The sequence below is a fragment of the Ixodes scapularis genome, unplaced genomic scaffold, assembly GCF_016920785.2.
Source record: "Ixodes scapularis isolate PalLabHiFi unplaced genomic scaffold, ASM1692078v2 PGA_scaffold0__279_contigs__length_252992795, whole genome shotgun sequence".
Classification (NCBI taxonomy): Eukaryota; Metazoa; Arthropoda; class Arachnida; order Ixodida; family Ixodidae; genus Ixodes; species Ixodes scapularis.
The window spans coordinates 112,551,295-112,566,864 of record NW_024609835.1 but is presented as its reverse complement, the minus strand read 5'-3'; the positions used below and the strand labels follow the sequence as shown (position 1 = coordinate 112,566,864).

The window sequence follows — 15,570 nt, the reverse complement described above, 5'->3', positions numbered from 1 at the left end:
TCCTCCAACGACGGATATTGTTTTCATCCATTCTGAAATCCCGCCCGGCTTGAACGTTTGACGACAACTCCGCAGCTAAAACAACTTTTCTTTTAAAAGCGGAACAATAATGGCACCGCTTGTTTGGTGCCATTGCGCTATTGATAAAAAGAAAACGCCACGCTGCACACAGGCCACTACCAAGGCAGGTCAAAATGGCGGCACCGTCCGTGTACTTAAGTGACTACTGGCTCGGCTAGTAATGGCTACAATACTTTCTTTTCTAGTTGGCACTAGCTGCGTGCCACTTTCTTCAACTTTACTTGGAAATTGGCGCGTGTTTCAAAATCCTTGAATCTAAGCCGACCCTAGAGTTTGATGTATCAATATTTAAAAAAAAAACATCGGCCTAGATTCGAATAAATACGGTATGGTCCCGGATCCTCAAGGACTGCCCCGGCGTACAGTTCTACCTGAACGACGTGAGCGTCTACGGGTCGTCACCTCAAGAACATGACGAGGTTCTTCGAAGGATCAAGTCTGCTGGAATGAAGTTGAAGCTAAAGGCAGTTTTCAGAGTCCCAATGTTGTCTTTCCTTGGCTATAGTCTATCCGCGGAAGGCGTAGCGCCCTATCCGTCCAAGATAGAAGCCGTTTTGAACTTTCCTGTGCCGTCTGATCCGTTGCAACTCAAGACATTCCTTAGTTTAGTGGAATATTACAGCAAGTTTGTTCCACACTGCGAGACTGGTTGGGACGATGCATCGTTCATCGTGCTAGGGCAACTCTTTTTTCCTGGGCGCTTGATGTTGAGAGATGCTTCTAGAAGGTCAAGATTGCTCTCCAAGAGGCACCCATCCTGACGATGTTTGACCCGACTCTGCCAGTTGTCGTGTCGGCAGACGCTTCAACCTACGGCCTCGAATCGGTTCTGCAACAACAGCATGGGCAGAAGCTCAAGCCTGTGGCCTTTGCAAGCCGTTCCTTGACGGACACCTAGCGGAGGTTCTCTGTGGAAGAGAAGGAGGTCTTGGCAATCCTGTGGTCCAGGAAGAAGTGGCATACCTGCCTCTGGGGAAGCCAGTTCACCATCTGCACCGACCATCAGGCACCCGTCACCCTCATGTTCACGCAGGGCACCGAAGTTTGACTGCTACGCATCAGCCGTTGGACAGCCTGCCTGTTCAACTAAAACTTTCTGATGGAGTACCTCAAGGGAGATGACAACACTTGCAGATGCACTGTCCTGTCTGCCTGTCAAGGAGACCGAAAACGGCACGAAGTTTCTAGAGGAGGTGGTCTCTATTGTCTGCGCTTCGCTGAACCAGCGAGACTTTCAAGATGCCACAGCTCGCGACCCTGTTCTGCCACAAGTCATGCAGTACATCTCGTTGACATGGCCAGCTGAAGACAAGCTGCTTCCAGGGTTCAAACTATGCTTCGCAGTCTGAGAACAGCTCTCCCGGGTGGATAAGTTGCTGTTTCAAGCAGTAAAGATAGTTGCGCCGACCAGTCTGCGTGACCAGGTCTAGAGATAGCTCGTGAAACTCATCAAGGGATCTTGAGGACCACAGGCCTCATCAAAAAGCTCTACTGGTGGCCTCATGTATCTCTCCACATCTAGCTATGTACAACATCGCACAATCTGTTAGTCTAAGGACAAACCAGCGAAGGCATACTAAGCACCGTTACAGCCAGTTGACTTTCCATCTTGTCCTTAGATGAAGTTAGGCACGGACATCGTCAGTCCGTTTGAACATGCTCCGCCCAACAAACCTTTTTTTCTAACTCGTGGACTACCACAGCAAGTGACCGGAGGTCATTGGTGTCCACAACGTCACGACTGCATCTGTAACAGACCTTCTAAAGCTGGTTATCGCATGAGAGGGGCTACCGGAGGAGATAGTCACCGGTACAGTTCCCAGTTTATCTTAACAGAATTTGCAGAATTCATGAAGACTCGCAATATCCGTCACATTAAGGCATCTGTACCATCCTCAAGCGAATGGACAGGTGTAACGCTTTAACTGCGTCTTGAAGTCCACCATTCCCTTGGCTGTAGCACAGCGACGTAGCCTCTCAGAAGCCATCACGGAATACTTGGAAATGTACAGTAGCACTCATCATGCTGCGACAGGAGGGACTCCTGCATTCTTGCTCCACGGCAGGAACCACCGCACTCGTCTTCATTTTACGGGGCATCCATTTCTCGAACCACACCTTCCAAGGTCCATAGTACAAAACAATCTTCCACAAACAGTCAGACAATGTCAAGACCATATGAAAACTGATTAAGACAGAAGGCGTGCTGCCGAGCAAACTACGTTCATCCCTGGGCAGGCGGTCAGGGTCAACAAGCCTCACCACAGGCAATTTGCAAATGAGGTATGCACCTCCCCAGAAGATTCAAGACCAAGTGGGTCTAGCCAAGTGGGGGATGTATCGGCAATTGGCCTAGCGACATCATAGCCTGCAGGCGCGCATTCACCCTGCAGCATGTGACCAAAAATTCAAAGGATCTCTTAAGTTATCCCTAAGACGACTTGAAGGCGAAAGAACAGCGCGCTCTCTGACAATGCTCTTTTGGCGCCGATAATCTCGTGGCATGTCGCATGCCCACTCTTCACCGCTGCCCGAGCTAGAGTGTCCTTCTCTTCCGCTGGGTTGGTGTTGCGCGTGCGCCTCCGCCGATTCTGGCACCAGTAACGCCATCTGGTGGTCCAGTAAAAACCGCGGTTTCTGGTACCTTTTGTGTCGTTGACGTGTTCTCATACCTTTCGTGTCGCCGACACGCTTTCATACTCTTCATGTCGTCGACGTGTTTTCGCTCAAGGACTTTGAAGGTCGACTGGATGATGAGACATAAGGCTTTCATATTAAAGGAGGGGTGCAACGGTTTTTGGACTTCGGTCAAAAATTTATGGAGGTTGCCCTCTGGCACTTCTAAAGTAAAGAACAGAAAACTGATTTTGCCTGCGTGTCCTAGTTGTTGTGTAAAAGAAAGATAAATATTGGCATTTCTGGCACCCCTCAACTCACTCTCAGTCTTCAGGGTTCCACCTGGTCTCATTCTTAGTGACGTAATTAGGGGTACCGTGTAGGCTCCCGTGTGCTCTCTCGGAGGACGCTTCCTCTTTCTCTCTCTGCTGAGATTAGCGGGCGTTGTGCTGCAGCTTAGGGCTGAGCGAGGTCAGGGAATCTTCTCGCCATAGTTTCTTCGGCTGCCACTCGCGGTTGCAGGTGGGGGAAAAAGCTTGACTTTTGATTTGCAATCATGCAGCTGAATCTCAACATTTTTTTAATGAAGGGGATGTTTTCTCCATCCTTCGGGACGTGATAAACAACATAAAAATGATGAGATGCAGATTCTTGTAATCTTAGAATCGTTGCACCTCCCCTTTAATAAATAGAACATCGGCCGGCACAACCAGTTCGAGCCTTGTCTACAATCATGCCCGTCTGTCCTTGGTGCTGAGCACCAACCTATACATGCAGCATGCAAACTGATTTTCTGTGTCGGTCGAACGTAAAGCTGAAACGTGACAGTGTTTTCATGCAAACCAGTGTATAAACACATTCTCTGTTAAAAATATACAATATCTTCCAAGGCTCAGAAATTCCTGAGATTCTGTAGCTAAAGTCACGAAAAATTATGTTAACCCTGTGTTTTTGACTCACTGAAGTAAACGTGGGCTATACCCCACTTCACCATTACCTAGCAAAAGACAAGGGCTGCATTCCCTATGAGCTGATCAGAGCTGCATTGCGAAGCTTGTGGCAGCTCCTCACTGGACAAGGGCACTCTGATAATATGCTCGTGCAGCACTCAAACACCGAATGGCTCGCTGGAGCTGTAGCATTTGCCGTTTTTCAAGTTATGGTTCAACAAAGTTTATCAACTATTGCCAGTTTTTCCTTCCTCTTGTCAACCAGTGCTGGTTATCTGGTAGCTTGTAGATAAAGATGTTAGATGGCCAGACTACACACTGCCACAAGAACACCTGCCTAGCTATGGTGGGAGCTAGTAACCAAAAACAAATTTGGGGAGCTGCTGTTTTCACTAAATATTAAATATGATTGTGGATTTGTTATGTCACCTATTAAGCAGAACTTACTCAGAAATCAATTCATGTGAAAAGAAGCAAACTACTTACCAAGCAAGCACCCATTTTCTTTCACCAGGTTTCCCTTTGAAACTCCTCCTTTAGCAAAGATGCTCGCCACACAAAAGGGTCATGAATGGATCCAGGAAAGGTGACGTCGAAGTTAAGAATCTTCAGGTTGGCACTGCAAGCCTAGAAAAACGAATATATGGAATTTATTATATATATGTGATATTAGTTGGCTATTGAGCTACTACTATGGATCCGATATACACTATGATCAAATGAAACCCGTATGTGCAGCATCACATAGATAGGTGCACAAGGAGCCCGATAGATTATGTTGCAATTATCATGATAAGTGCAGATCAAAGTAAAAGTGAACAAGCTTTCATTCTTCTCGCATGTTTAGTATGCGTTAGGCACCACTGACAACATGACCTGTGTGATTTTGAATCATTTGAAGGTGGGTCAGTGAGCGGTGATCTGGTTCCTAATGGTGGAAGGGTGTCGACATTCATTGCACAGTGCAGGTGGCGTATGGTGGCGAATGCGAGTCGAAGACAACAGTGACTAATAGCATGAATATTTTGTGAAGAATGTGAGGAAACATAAGATATTCCATGGCAGGGCACGCACATGTTGCTGCGACAAACGAGGCTGTTACCAAAACTGATGCAGCAATACGAAAGGTCCCTTGTTGGAGCTTATGTTCACTAGCAGAGAAATTAGCTGTCGTTTAGAACTGTTCACACAGTGGTTTAGAGGCAGCGCACTATCAGGAGTTGTGTTCATGGATCCCCCAAAATGCTTACTGACTAACTTTCCTTCTAATTATAGAAATACCTGAATGAAAATTTTAGGACATGTTCATAGCACTAACATAAGACTAACTGCAAAGTTTCATGAGGCTGTGATTATTCATTCTCAAGTTATAAGAGTTTACACTGTCTTTGCCCCCAAGCAGTGTTGGAGAAGAGAAGCCTGTGATAGACGTTGGTGGACGGGCAGCATAGCTGCAGCGACGTAGACATAGTCTGGGGCTGTGGCTTGCTCTTTGCCTCGGCAGCTCTATGCCGGCACCAGGATTGAGCTCCCTCAAGGCAAAGTTCATGGTGGGGTCCCTGGTCAGTTGACATGACATTATGTGGCCATTTGCACGCTGCATCGCAGCCACGTCCTTTGAGTTGTTTTGTGGGGCCCAGCCGTAGCAATCAGTGAGCTTGTCGACGACGGCCTTTGTCAGCCTTCCTTTGCTGAACGGGTTGTCACTCTTTTGGATGGTGTTGTGCAGTGCCGTCCCCATCCTCTTCTGAATGTGATTGAGGCACTCTTCCTTCACAATAGGTACTAGCCCGTAGACATTCTCTTCCACGAGTGCAGAGAAGGTCCTGCTATCCCTGTCGGAGACTAGTGTTGTGTAATGCAGGTTGTCCTTTGAGAGGGACTGGTTGAAAAGTATCAGGGCTGCGTCGACCTCCATCCTTCCAGATTTCGTGTCTGTGTTCTTCTGGCAGATGTGATGCATGTGCCAGCTGCTATATGCTTCATCTCCGGGCTTGGGTCCTAAATGGCATCCAGGGCACAAGTTGGATAAAACCACGGCATCCAAGATGAGGCCTGTATGGTACTCGATCACTGATCCAACGCCGATGTGGGACGTGTACCCTTGTTTGTGTCATGTTCCCTCGCACATCACAGTGATGCCCTTGCTTGCATCCATCTTGTAGGCTGTCTTCATAGCAGCGGCTGAATCGGCGTAAAGCTTATCCATGCACAAAGCCTCTTGCTCTCTGAAGGTCTTCTTCAGGTGCTCCTGGAATGTCTTGTGGTGGAGACCTCTGTGGGAGATATTCATGGCAGTCCAAAAAACTTTAAGAGCTGTCTGCCCCTTTCCAATCTGCTTTATAGATATTATGGATCGGATGTTGATTTTGAAGGCCATCGAGTCTTGTTGGCGTGATGAACTCCAGAAACTTGCAACAATGCCGCAAAGGGGGCATATAGTCTCAAGTTTGGTGCCCAGTCCCAGCTTGGTGCCCTCTTGTACTGTCAACCCAGTTCCCAAGCAATGATTGCACACTGTGCAGGAGAGCAGGTTGCTCAAAACGTCCATCTGAATGATGCAAAATTTCGCACCTTTGCTCGTAGCAGTGGCAGGTGTGGGATCGGGTTGCATGGCTTGAAGCTTCCTTTGGGTCGCCGGCATAGCGCCAAGTTCGGCTTGAATGGTCTCACATTGTTTTGCGGCAACTTCGATTTCTTCGCGCATCAGAAAATCTGTCACGAGATAGGCGGTGGACAATGCGCTTTTACTCGCAGTAGGTGCCAGGCGAGCGCTGGAGCCCGCAATCTTGGAAGAAACTGCTGTGGTTGATGTGCTCGGGACACCACGCATACTCGCAGCGAGGCTTCATCCTCGGTGGTGACAGCTGATGGCACGGAAGATCTATTACTGTAAGCATTGACAGCACGCTGTGCAGAAACTTTCAACTTCGCCATCCTGATCAGTTTCAAGGAGTGCTTTCGCACACCAAACGCGCGCGCCGTCTTATATTTTGTTTTACGCATTGTGTGCAGTCACAAAATGGATGGGCAGGCTACAAGAAACGGCTCAAAGTTCAGCGGGAATGATCGTAAAGAAGACGAAATGCGAAGTAGAGCTAACAATGCTTGGGGCAAGCGAGGAGAGCACTGCCATTATAGACGACGCGACCGGCAGTGACGAAAGAAAAATGAGAGGATGCGTGCTGCGGCCAATAACAGCCGTGTGCTCTTTCGCGCTCTACCCTCACAGGTAGGTTCTAATCTACCCTCGCTGGTAGATTAGACGATATACAACCCCAAAAAATGACCGCATCTCCACATGGTGAATGATGTTGATTGGGGCGAAGCTCTGGTGGTCTGGTGGTGCTGATGACACTGATTTTGTTCATAGGTAGTGCTGATGGTGCTGATTTTTTTTTATCCTCTCCGGAGCAGCTTGCTGTCTGCGTAGACGCTGAGCCACAGCATACCGAGCTTTTCGTTTGTTTTCATCCATGTCAGAAAGAGAATGTGTGGTATGGAATGTAGTTATATACGCATTTGAGGCATTTGACTGCAGCGCCCTCTCGTCTATAAACATTAAGCCAATGCATGCAAAGTTTAACGCGATTATATACAGATTTGACCGCAGCACCCTCCTGTATAGACGTTGAGCGGCTACATGCAACATTTCATTCATGACATCCCCAGCTCTTGAGTTACTACCACATCTCAGAGCCCCCTACTCGTCCCGCAGTCGTGGCCGAGTGGTTAAGGCGATGGACTAGAAATCGATTGGGGTCTCCCCACACAGGTTCGAATCCTGTCGACTGCGCAGATATTTTTTTTTTTTAAGAAGACAGATGGGATGGCATTTGATGTGAGCACGGACGCCGGACAAGGCTGGACCCTAAGGGGCTTCGCTTCTAAAATATAGTTTTCAAAAAATCAACTTTTTCGCGATTTTTCAGTTTTTAAAGCTCACGTTCCCCTTAAAGGGACCATGAAGGCAATTTAATTTTTTTTTTAAATAAGGTGTTTTCGGAAGCATTGGGGTCCTGTCATGCCACACTATTTTTTCTAGAACTTTGTGACTTATTTCTGTACCTGCAAGTAAATTTGCGAAACCGAAACAAACATTCAGACTTCTTCCCTTTTTCGCCTCTGGAAAGAGAAGTGACGTCAAGAAGCACTGTCGGCATCGGTAGGATTTAGTGCACACTCGGTGTGGTTCCCGTGGTTCGCTATAGTGCACGGCGGTCTGTGAAGAAAACCTGGAAGAAAGGGACGACAACGCCGCGCTCGCAAACGCGCTTGCTCGCAAACGAGTTTGAGCTCCCGTTCAGCAACCTCACGCCGACTGAACGGGAGATGCTGCTAAGGACGCAGAGCTCTGGATTGGCGCTTTACGAGGGCGCCCCTGACCTACCACCGACTCCTTGGTCGCCGCCTCAGAGCGACTCCCCGCCCCACTCGTCGACGCCGCCGCAATGCCGCTACGGGAGCACGGAATGGTAAGGCTGTAACAACGGGCCACATATTTCATGGTTGATGTATCGCTTGCTGACTTCCCCGGGTGTCCCCTTTGAAGAGCGTATTGTAATCGTTTTTAAGGCACATGATCATTATAGTCGTAGTCGATCGGAGCGCACGAGTACCGCTTCTATTTTGTCGCGCTGCCGCTGCTTCATAATTGGCATTCTTTACGCTGTCATGATTATCAGGCTAATCAAACAAAGTGCATGTGCCAGCCACTCCTACTTCCGTCTTGCAATGTTGATACTCCACATGGCTTGTGCGTGCCGTCACTCTGCAAAGCAAGTGGTTATTTCTACTTATTGGTAGCTGCGAAAAGATAAATTTAATTTCCCTTCCTTGCATTTATTTTGCTGAGGAGAATTGTTATTACAGCAGGAAGGCCTGGCCGGGTGAATCTGTAAATACCCACACCTAAAATTAAGAGTAAAACTATATGGTGTAGGCAGCGTTGTTGCGGCACCACAGGCCTCAGGTACAGGCTAATAGCCTTTCTGTGGTACCGCAACCCTCGTGGGTGGAATAAAGATATTATTGTTATTGAATCTATACTATTTCCATCCGTCACCAAATCACATGATAAGCCGAGAAAATTGCGAACAGCGGTAGACGCGTTAATTTACGCTATGTTTTGAATTTCCATCGTAAACCAAAAACACACACAAAAAAAAAAAGGACAAAACAATGTGTGTTGAGACTTGTTGTTTTCTCCGTTTTTTTTTATTTTTTTTATTTTGCCGTGTTTTTGGTTTTCGATGGAAGTTCTTCACCAGCTCGCCTGTGCTTTTACCCTTTCTACGTTTTGCATGGAGCCTGCCCTTTTTCGATTGCAAAAAAGACACAAGTTGCATTATTTGTGAATTGTCTATACGCCGAAAGAGTATTCGATTTCCTAAGTTCCTTCCACGGTGCATTAAATTCTTTTCAAACACCACTGCATGCTTCTTTTGGTATTATTTGCATAGCTTTTTTAAAACACCACTGCTCGCTTTTTTTTTTTTGTATTAGTTTCAATTTTATTTCAAAAGACTATAGCTCACTTCTTGTGATGTGTCTCACATGAGGTTGATGACCATTGCGATCTCAACAGTCTTGCTGTTATCTTTTAGATGCAGCTGCAACAACTGCGTTATTCTCGAGAATGGCACAGAGGGGGAGTGCATCTGCTGTCGTGAGATGGGCACGGCGCTTACGCGGGTTCAGCCAGCTGGGTGCATCACGGAGCACCCGGAGTTCAGCATGCTGTGCCTCAACATCCCTGTTCTCCGTCTCCTCTACTTCGAGCTAAGGGGTCTGGGGTATCCTATGCACGACGATATTCACAGGTAAAACAGGTGCCATGGCTGTCTTCCCATATTGTACCATCTAATCAAACTTAGGAAAGCCACGGACTTCAAGGATTATCGTTTATTCTTACGCGGGATGTAACTTAACATTTTGTCCTGCATTTTTGTTCTCGAAAGTGCCCGTTCATTCTCACCCCGAACGCTCTCACCTGCTCTTACGCCGTCGAATCGCCACCTGCTATTCTGCTATCCCGACGCTCATTCTCTATTTTGTTTACTTGCACAAGTTCGCCAATTAAACCTTTATTTTCACTTCACATTTCCCGAGCCTTTTTTCCATCCGTGACAATGTTTGGTCGGTGTAAAACATTTTTCTATGCCAAGTCAATGTGGAGACATGCAACAGATTCAATTCCCACACCATTCAGAGTAGGCTTCATGTCCTGCAATGTGTGCACTTCATAGCAAGCAAATCTCACTCGGTTGAAGATTGGCATGTGCAACACTTGCATATTGTGCTCTCTGTGAGAGGTCTGCAAGCAGGGGTCACAGTGCTGCTGACAGCTGAAAGCTTCAGTTGTTAGGGACAAGTATTCTAAGAATCAGTCATAGTGCTCAATTAAAAACAAAAATCTAGGGACATTGCAATTTGAACATTCACTTTGATTTTCTGTCTGTATAATGCGACTAAAATAACTGAAACCTTTTTCTGTTGATTTCAAGTGTGTCTTCACTACAACGGCTTCTTTTACTGCAGACGCTATCGCTACACTGCATACCGAGTCTTCGTCCGCTGGTTATGGAGACGACTTGGAAAAGGGAACCGGATGATTCTGCCGGCATGTGTAGTCTGCAGAATAACAGAGGAATTCCCTTCTGAAACCACTACCGGTTTCAAGTATCCCCGCTACTAACTTGTAAGTACCAGAACATTCGTAAATAAGCTTTGTATGAATGAATAAATTTATTGGCTGAACGAACATTGGAAAAGAGTGCTCATTGCTCCATGTAGACGATTTTCATGGCTTGGCAGAAAGCTCCACTTTTGTCCAAACCGCACTCTACATAAACACTCAGAGACATGTTCATCCTTGTCTAGCCGTCTCCCTCAAGGGACGGCTTGGCGAACTTTCTTCTGTGCGCAGATACCAGTTCTTCCTTAGATGGCCTTGGTACTGGGTTCACAAAGGCCGGAGGAACTTTTGGAGACTTTTCGGCCAGTGCCTCTTTGAAGGTAGGATACGTCTTGCACCGTTCCAGGACTTCCTCATGTAGCCGGTCCACATACTCTGAAATTCAAGACAAGGTAGTGTAGGCCAGTGCTTCTTTGAAAAGTGCTCCTGTCATTTGACCATAAGTGTTCTAAAGTCACGACACAAATTTTCAATCGTTCTGAATATTGCACTTTGTCGCACAGCCAGTGATTAGCACTTGATTTTGATAATGCTGTATTTTTTTAGAAACATTTCATGCTTTTTTGCCATCAGAAACATATAAAGTAGGCTATACTCCATTCATCCCTTCTGCTGAGACTGCGGTGAAAGCTACGTCCTCGTTGGACCAGTCATACGCCTCTTTCGCCACGTCATTATGGCCCGCCCATACCTGCGCTCAGAAAGCTGGCTCGGGTGATGAAAAGGAGGAAGGCGGTCGATTGGTTCGGCGGGCACGTAGCTCCCACTGCAGTCTCAGCTTAGGGGTGAGCGAAGTATAGTACATCCATAATTGTTGTGGTGACCTTTTCATACAGTTGAAATTGTATATGCAGTGTAAATTCTATATTGTAATGAGCTACACTTACCAAAAGTCACGGGGGTCATCCGGGGGTACACAGTGGTTGCACCTTTTTGGGCTTTTGGCGATTTGATGTGCCATTGCTCTTGCCCTTCGTTCGTGACAGCTTGCAGGCGGCTACTGTTTTCGTTAAAGTGGAATATGGCGATCATTGTTCTGGAACATAATTGAGGCTGTTTAATTGCTGCTCATGTCTTCACCTTGTGTTAAATAAAGTGTGCAATACCCTAGTTACACGGGTGCTCTCAACAGCCTTTGAGTCAACGACAGTCGACGCAATCGGCCGGAGTTACACGGCGGCGCCAACTGTCATTGAGCTGCTAATGACAGTTAAGGCAAGACACTGGTTCTAAAATCGACTTTTTTGTTTATTAATGGATTATAATGAAAATCAGTGTGTATATGTGTTTTGGCTTCCTCTTTTCAAATATCCAATTAGTTCTGCAATATCTCAATTACTTTTTGAGTTACGAAGAAAATAATGAAGCCTAATTAGGTCATTTCTTACGACTCATTAAGGAACTTTCTAATACGAATTTTTTTGCATAAGTGATATGGATTTGTAGCTAAAGACCTGTCATGCAAGATGATGCTATTTATATTTTTGTAAAGATAGATCATTGTATAAAACTAGTCTAATTAGGTCAAGTACACTATTTACAAAGCCTAACAAGGTCACATTATCACTAATAATAAAATTTCGGGCCCATACTGTCATACAAAAATAGCATCACCCTGCAGTTCACTTCTTTCTGAATTCAACGGTATAAAGTTTATAGAAATCCTTGAAGAATAATCTCATGAAAACAACCGTAAGGCTAGGCATGTAGACGAAAAATGCGAAGCTGAGAAAATTGCAGTTGAAGTTTTGACACTCATTGCATAAAATTGAGTAAGGGATCCCATGCAAAAATGTTCAGCAATATGAAGCACAGTTCTATCTGAACAAATTGAGATGAAAAATTCTGCAATCCGTTCACAAGAACCTTTTAAAAATAATATAAAACTGAGAAATAATGTCTGCAATGTAAAATAAAGTTATAAAAGAATGAGTAGACTCTATAAGGGACAACGGGAGGAGGCACCAAGGGTTGCACGTTCCGAAAGCAGATTTTGTTTGGCCCTGAAAAGGGCCTTTCTACGTGTAGCACTTGAAAGGGGAGCCCCTTCACAGCTGTCCAGGACTGTAGTCCCCAGCTGTTCCAGTTTGGTGTTGCCTGGAGAACCTCTGCTTTGCATTGCTGCTGCTCTGGTGGGCAGCGTTGGCCTTACGCAAACGCAGATTGTCCTTCTCCATGCTTTGAGAGCTTTCATGTCCACTACAATGAACTGTGTCCCAGCGTCGCGCGTCTGGCCTCCTGTGGTGACGCCGAGGTCGAATTTGCGCTGGGTCGCCGACTTTTCCGATAGCGCACGCTTGCATTCGTCCGATCGTGCGACTCGTTGCGCCTGCTCGGCCGTGGAGTAGTATGCGGTGTCGACACGAACCGCGCTCGCAAAGCTCGACAAACTGCCGCTGCTGCATGGAGTCGCGATGTCTCCGGCTGATGTTTCCGGAAGATCCAAGGCATCCAGCGGTGCCGATCGCGGTGGCGCACTTGCAGCAGACAGCTTCGGCTTCTTGTTTGTTCCACGGTCGCTTCCTCTTCCTTCCGAACGCTTGCCGCGTGCTCGATTTCAACCGAGCGTCGTCCGGCATCTCGAGAACTCGAAGCGAAACAAAACAAAACACGCGCGACTTCGTAGGAAAACGAACTAACAATATTCAACGCAAGCGCGCAAACGGGAACTAAAACGTGCGCTCTACCACGGAGGAAACAAAGCAGACAGGCCTGAGGAGACGGGCGGAGACGGGCCCAGGAGCAGACGACGCACCTCTCGCCAGCGCGGGAACGGAAAGGAGGAAAGGAGAAAAAGAGCGGAGGAGCACGTTTAGGCCAATAGCAGGGGCGCTAGGCGCCGCGCGTGCTCTGACGTACGGGCACCTTGCTAGCCGGCCAATGAGCGATCGCAATTGGGGCCTTTGAAACACGCGGAATGCGGACGTTCCCCGATGTTGTCGCGATAACGAATGGCATGGGGACGTGGGGAAAATAAGCGGCTTTCCAACAAGACCAAGATGGCCGCGATCCGACGAGCGATCGCGAAACGCGCGGGGCACGAAGTTCCACTTGTTTTCATTGAACTCGCTGTGTTAGGGCTCTGCGGGGACATTGTAAATATCATTTTTTTCATGCTTAGACATTGAATTCGACATTGAAACTTTGCAGGCAGGTACCTTAGACTACAATTAATCCAAATATGTGAATTTTGAAAAACGTAAAATTTTGCGTTTATTGACCATTTTAAGACCCGTGTCTCCCCTTAAGTTCAACTTGGCTCCCCTACCTTAGTTTGACTGAACGGACTTCCCCAACAAAGTTAAAATGGTGCTTGTCCGCGGGACTGCTGCCGCCGACCATTGTTTGCGAGGCACTTACTGTTTCGGAATACAGGAGAATGCGTCTAGAAAGAATCTTAGCAGCAAAATATCCAGGAGGGAATAGGTTTAGGTGTCAAAGCTGCCGCTAAAACAATCCCGACAAGCCGGAAAGCCACCAAACGAGCGCAGATGGAGGAGGGACCAGCTGTATTAGTGGACAAATAGTAATGGGTGCACCCATCGTAGTGGGCGATAGCTTACACCACCTAGCGTAAAATATGTGAAACCTAGCCCTGAATCTGTTTTGGTACTCGTGTAAACTCCGCTAAAAAGCAACGATGTATTGAACATAATGTATGATATACTTATAATAAATAAAAGGTGTGTCTCCGAGTAAATTACTTCAACAGTTAGACTGATCACGTAACACAAGGACTAGTTTCGTTTTAGCTTCAACTGGATTCTAGAGGGCCGTGTTGCACCATCTCAGTTCAGTTTAGTTCAATCATAGTTTAGGCCGATAACTGTGATTGAACTCAACGACAGTTCAAATCGCCCATGTAACTAGGGTGTAAGAAAATCTCTTTGCGAGTCTGTCTAAAAGTTTTTTCTGGTCTCAAAGAAACTTCAACTGCGAGTGCTGTTGTTTTGGCTTGGTACAGTCCCCTCCTTACACATAGCTTCCTTACCGTGCAGCCATGCCTTCATACGAGAATGCTGTCGATTTGGGTGCAAATCCATTATTCAGCACGTTGTGGAATGATTCCAATCCATAGGTTTGTGCATTAGGAGACAGCTGCTTCACATCTTTTGCAAACAAAGGTGCATTTGCGATGGCCTTCAGTTTCGTGTGAACGGGTGAACCTGGGGAAATTGGAGCATTCAGTAATACAGTGTAGATTAGAGTTCATTGAAACATTTTTTAGCAAACCACAGTAAAAAACATAACAGTTTTAATTGGTTTTTGGGGGGCTATCGATTAGATTCACATAGACGTCCATGGCTGTGTAGAGCTAATATAATTTTACAAATATCTGTTAACTCGTCTTTCTTTGGACGCTTTCCTTTAAAATTAGTGTTCGGCCTATAATCGTAACCAAACAATGTAGATGTGTGCAAAAGTAACTTTTCCAAGTCCATGGAGCCAACCCAGATGCTCCCCATATCAGCCGCTTCTCCAAGCTAAAAGTGAAAGCATTGTAGCTTGACTACGGCACAGAAAAACTTTAAGTCAGCAGCGAGGCACGAGTGCTACTGCATGCTTGAGTCAACAGTAATCATATGGTCTTATCAGGCTGCGTTTCATCACAACAGCAGCAGTCCAAGCAATAGACACTTTGCGTATCTGTGAAGTTTATTTTCAATGTTCCCCATGTAAAATAACTAAGTTTGATTCCACACTAGTCGGCATCTTGTATATAACTAATATTTTTTTAGCTCTTACGATGTAAATCTAGCATAATAATATGGTACAAACCAGGCACAATCCACTGTTTGTCTCCAACGTCCTTGTTTAGGCACCGTGGGTAGAGCGGACTATGGCCCGTGTGGATATTGCAGACATGGTTCTTGACACTCGACCATGCTGCGGCCAGCAATTCACCTTTGCCACCGCTAGCAGTTGCGCACCACCACAAGTGGTTGCACACGGGGCTCACCCAGGGTGCTAGGTCCTTGCAACCTGCACATTTGCTGCCTGCAGCCAACTTCTTCCTGATCCCTGCAGTGATATAAGTTCCAGGACAAAAATGTTTGCTTGATGTTAACACCCCACCTCTGAATGCCCTACTTTGCATGCAGTGCAAGCAAGCTCTACCCAGAGAGAATTCCCAGAGAGAATTGCTACAGCAATAGTCGCATGCCATGAGGGGAATAGAGAAGATCTAGCCTCACACTCCAGCTAGTCGCAGGATAATAGACCTTT

At 46.5% G+C, this 15,570-nt stretch overlaps 1 protein-coding gene and 1 pseudogene across 1 annotated transcript; one reads left to right on the top strand and one right to left on the bottom strand.

Annotated features, from left to right (window-relative positions):
* The first annotated feature begins 7,979 nt into the window (after nt 1-7,979).
* On the top strand, nt 7,980-10,544 carry LOC115313551 (annotated as a pseudogene).
* Nucleotides 10,526-15,106, bottom strand: LOC115313548. The gene is made up of 4 exons (XM_040207853.3): nt 15,091-15,106; nt 14,336-14,510; nt 11,232-11,380; nt 10,526-10,719 (listed from the first exon to the last, which is right to left on the bottom strand). The coding sequence occupies exons 1-4, from the start codon at nt 15,104-15,106 to the stop codon at nt 10,526-10,528; spliced, it is 534 nt and encodes a 177-aa protein (XP_040063787.1).
* Nucleotides 15,107-15,570: the final 464 nt, after the last annotated feature.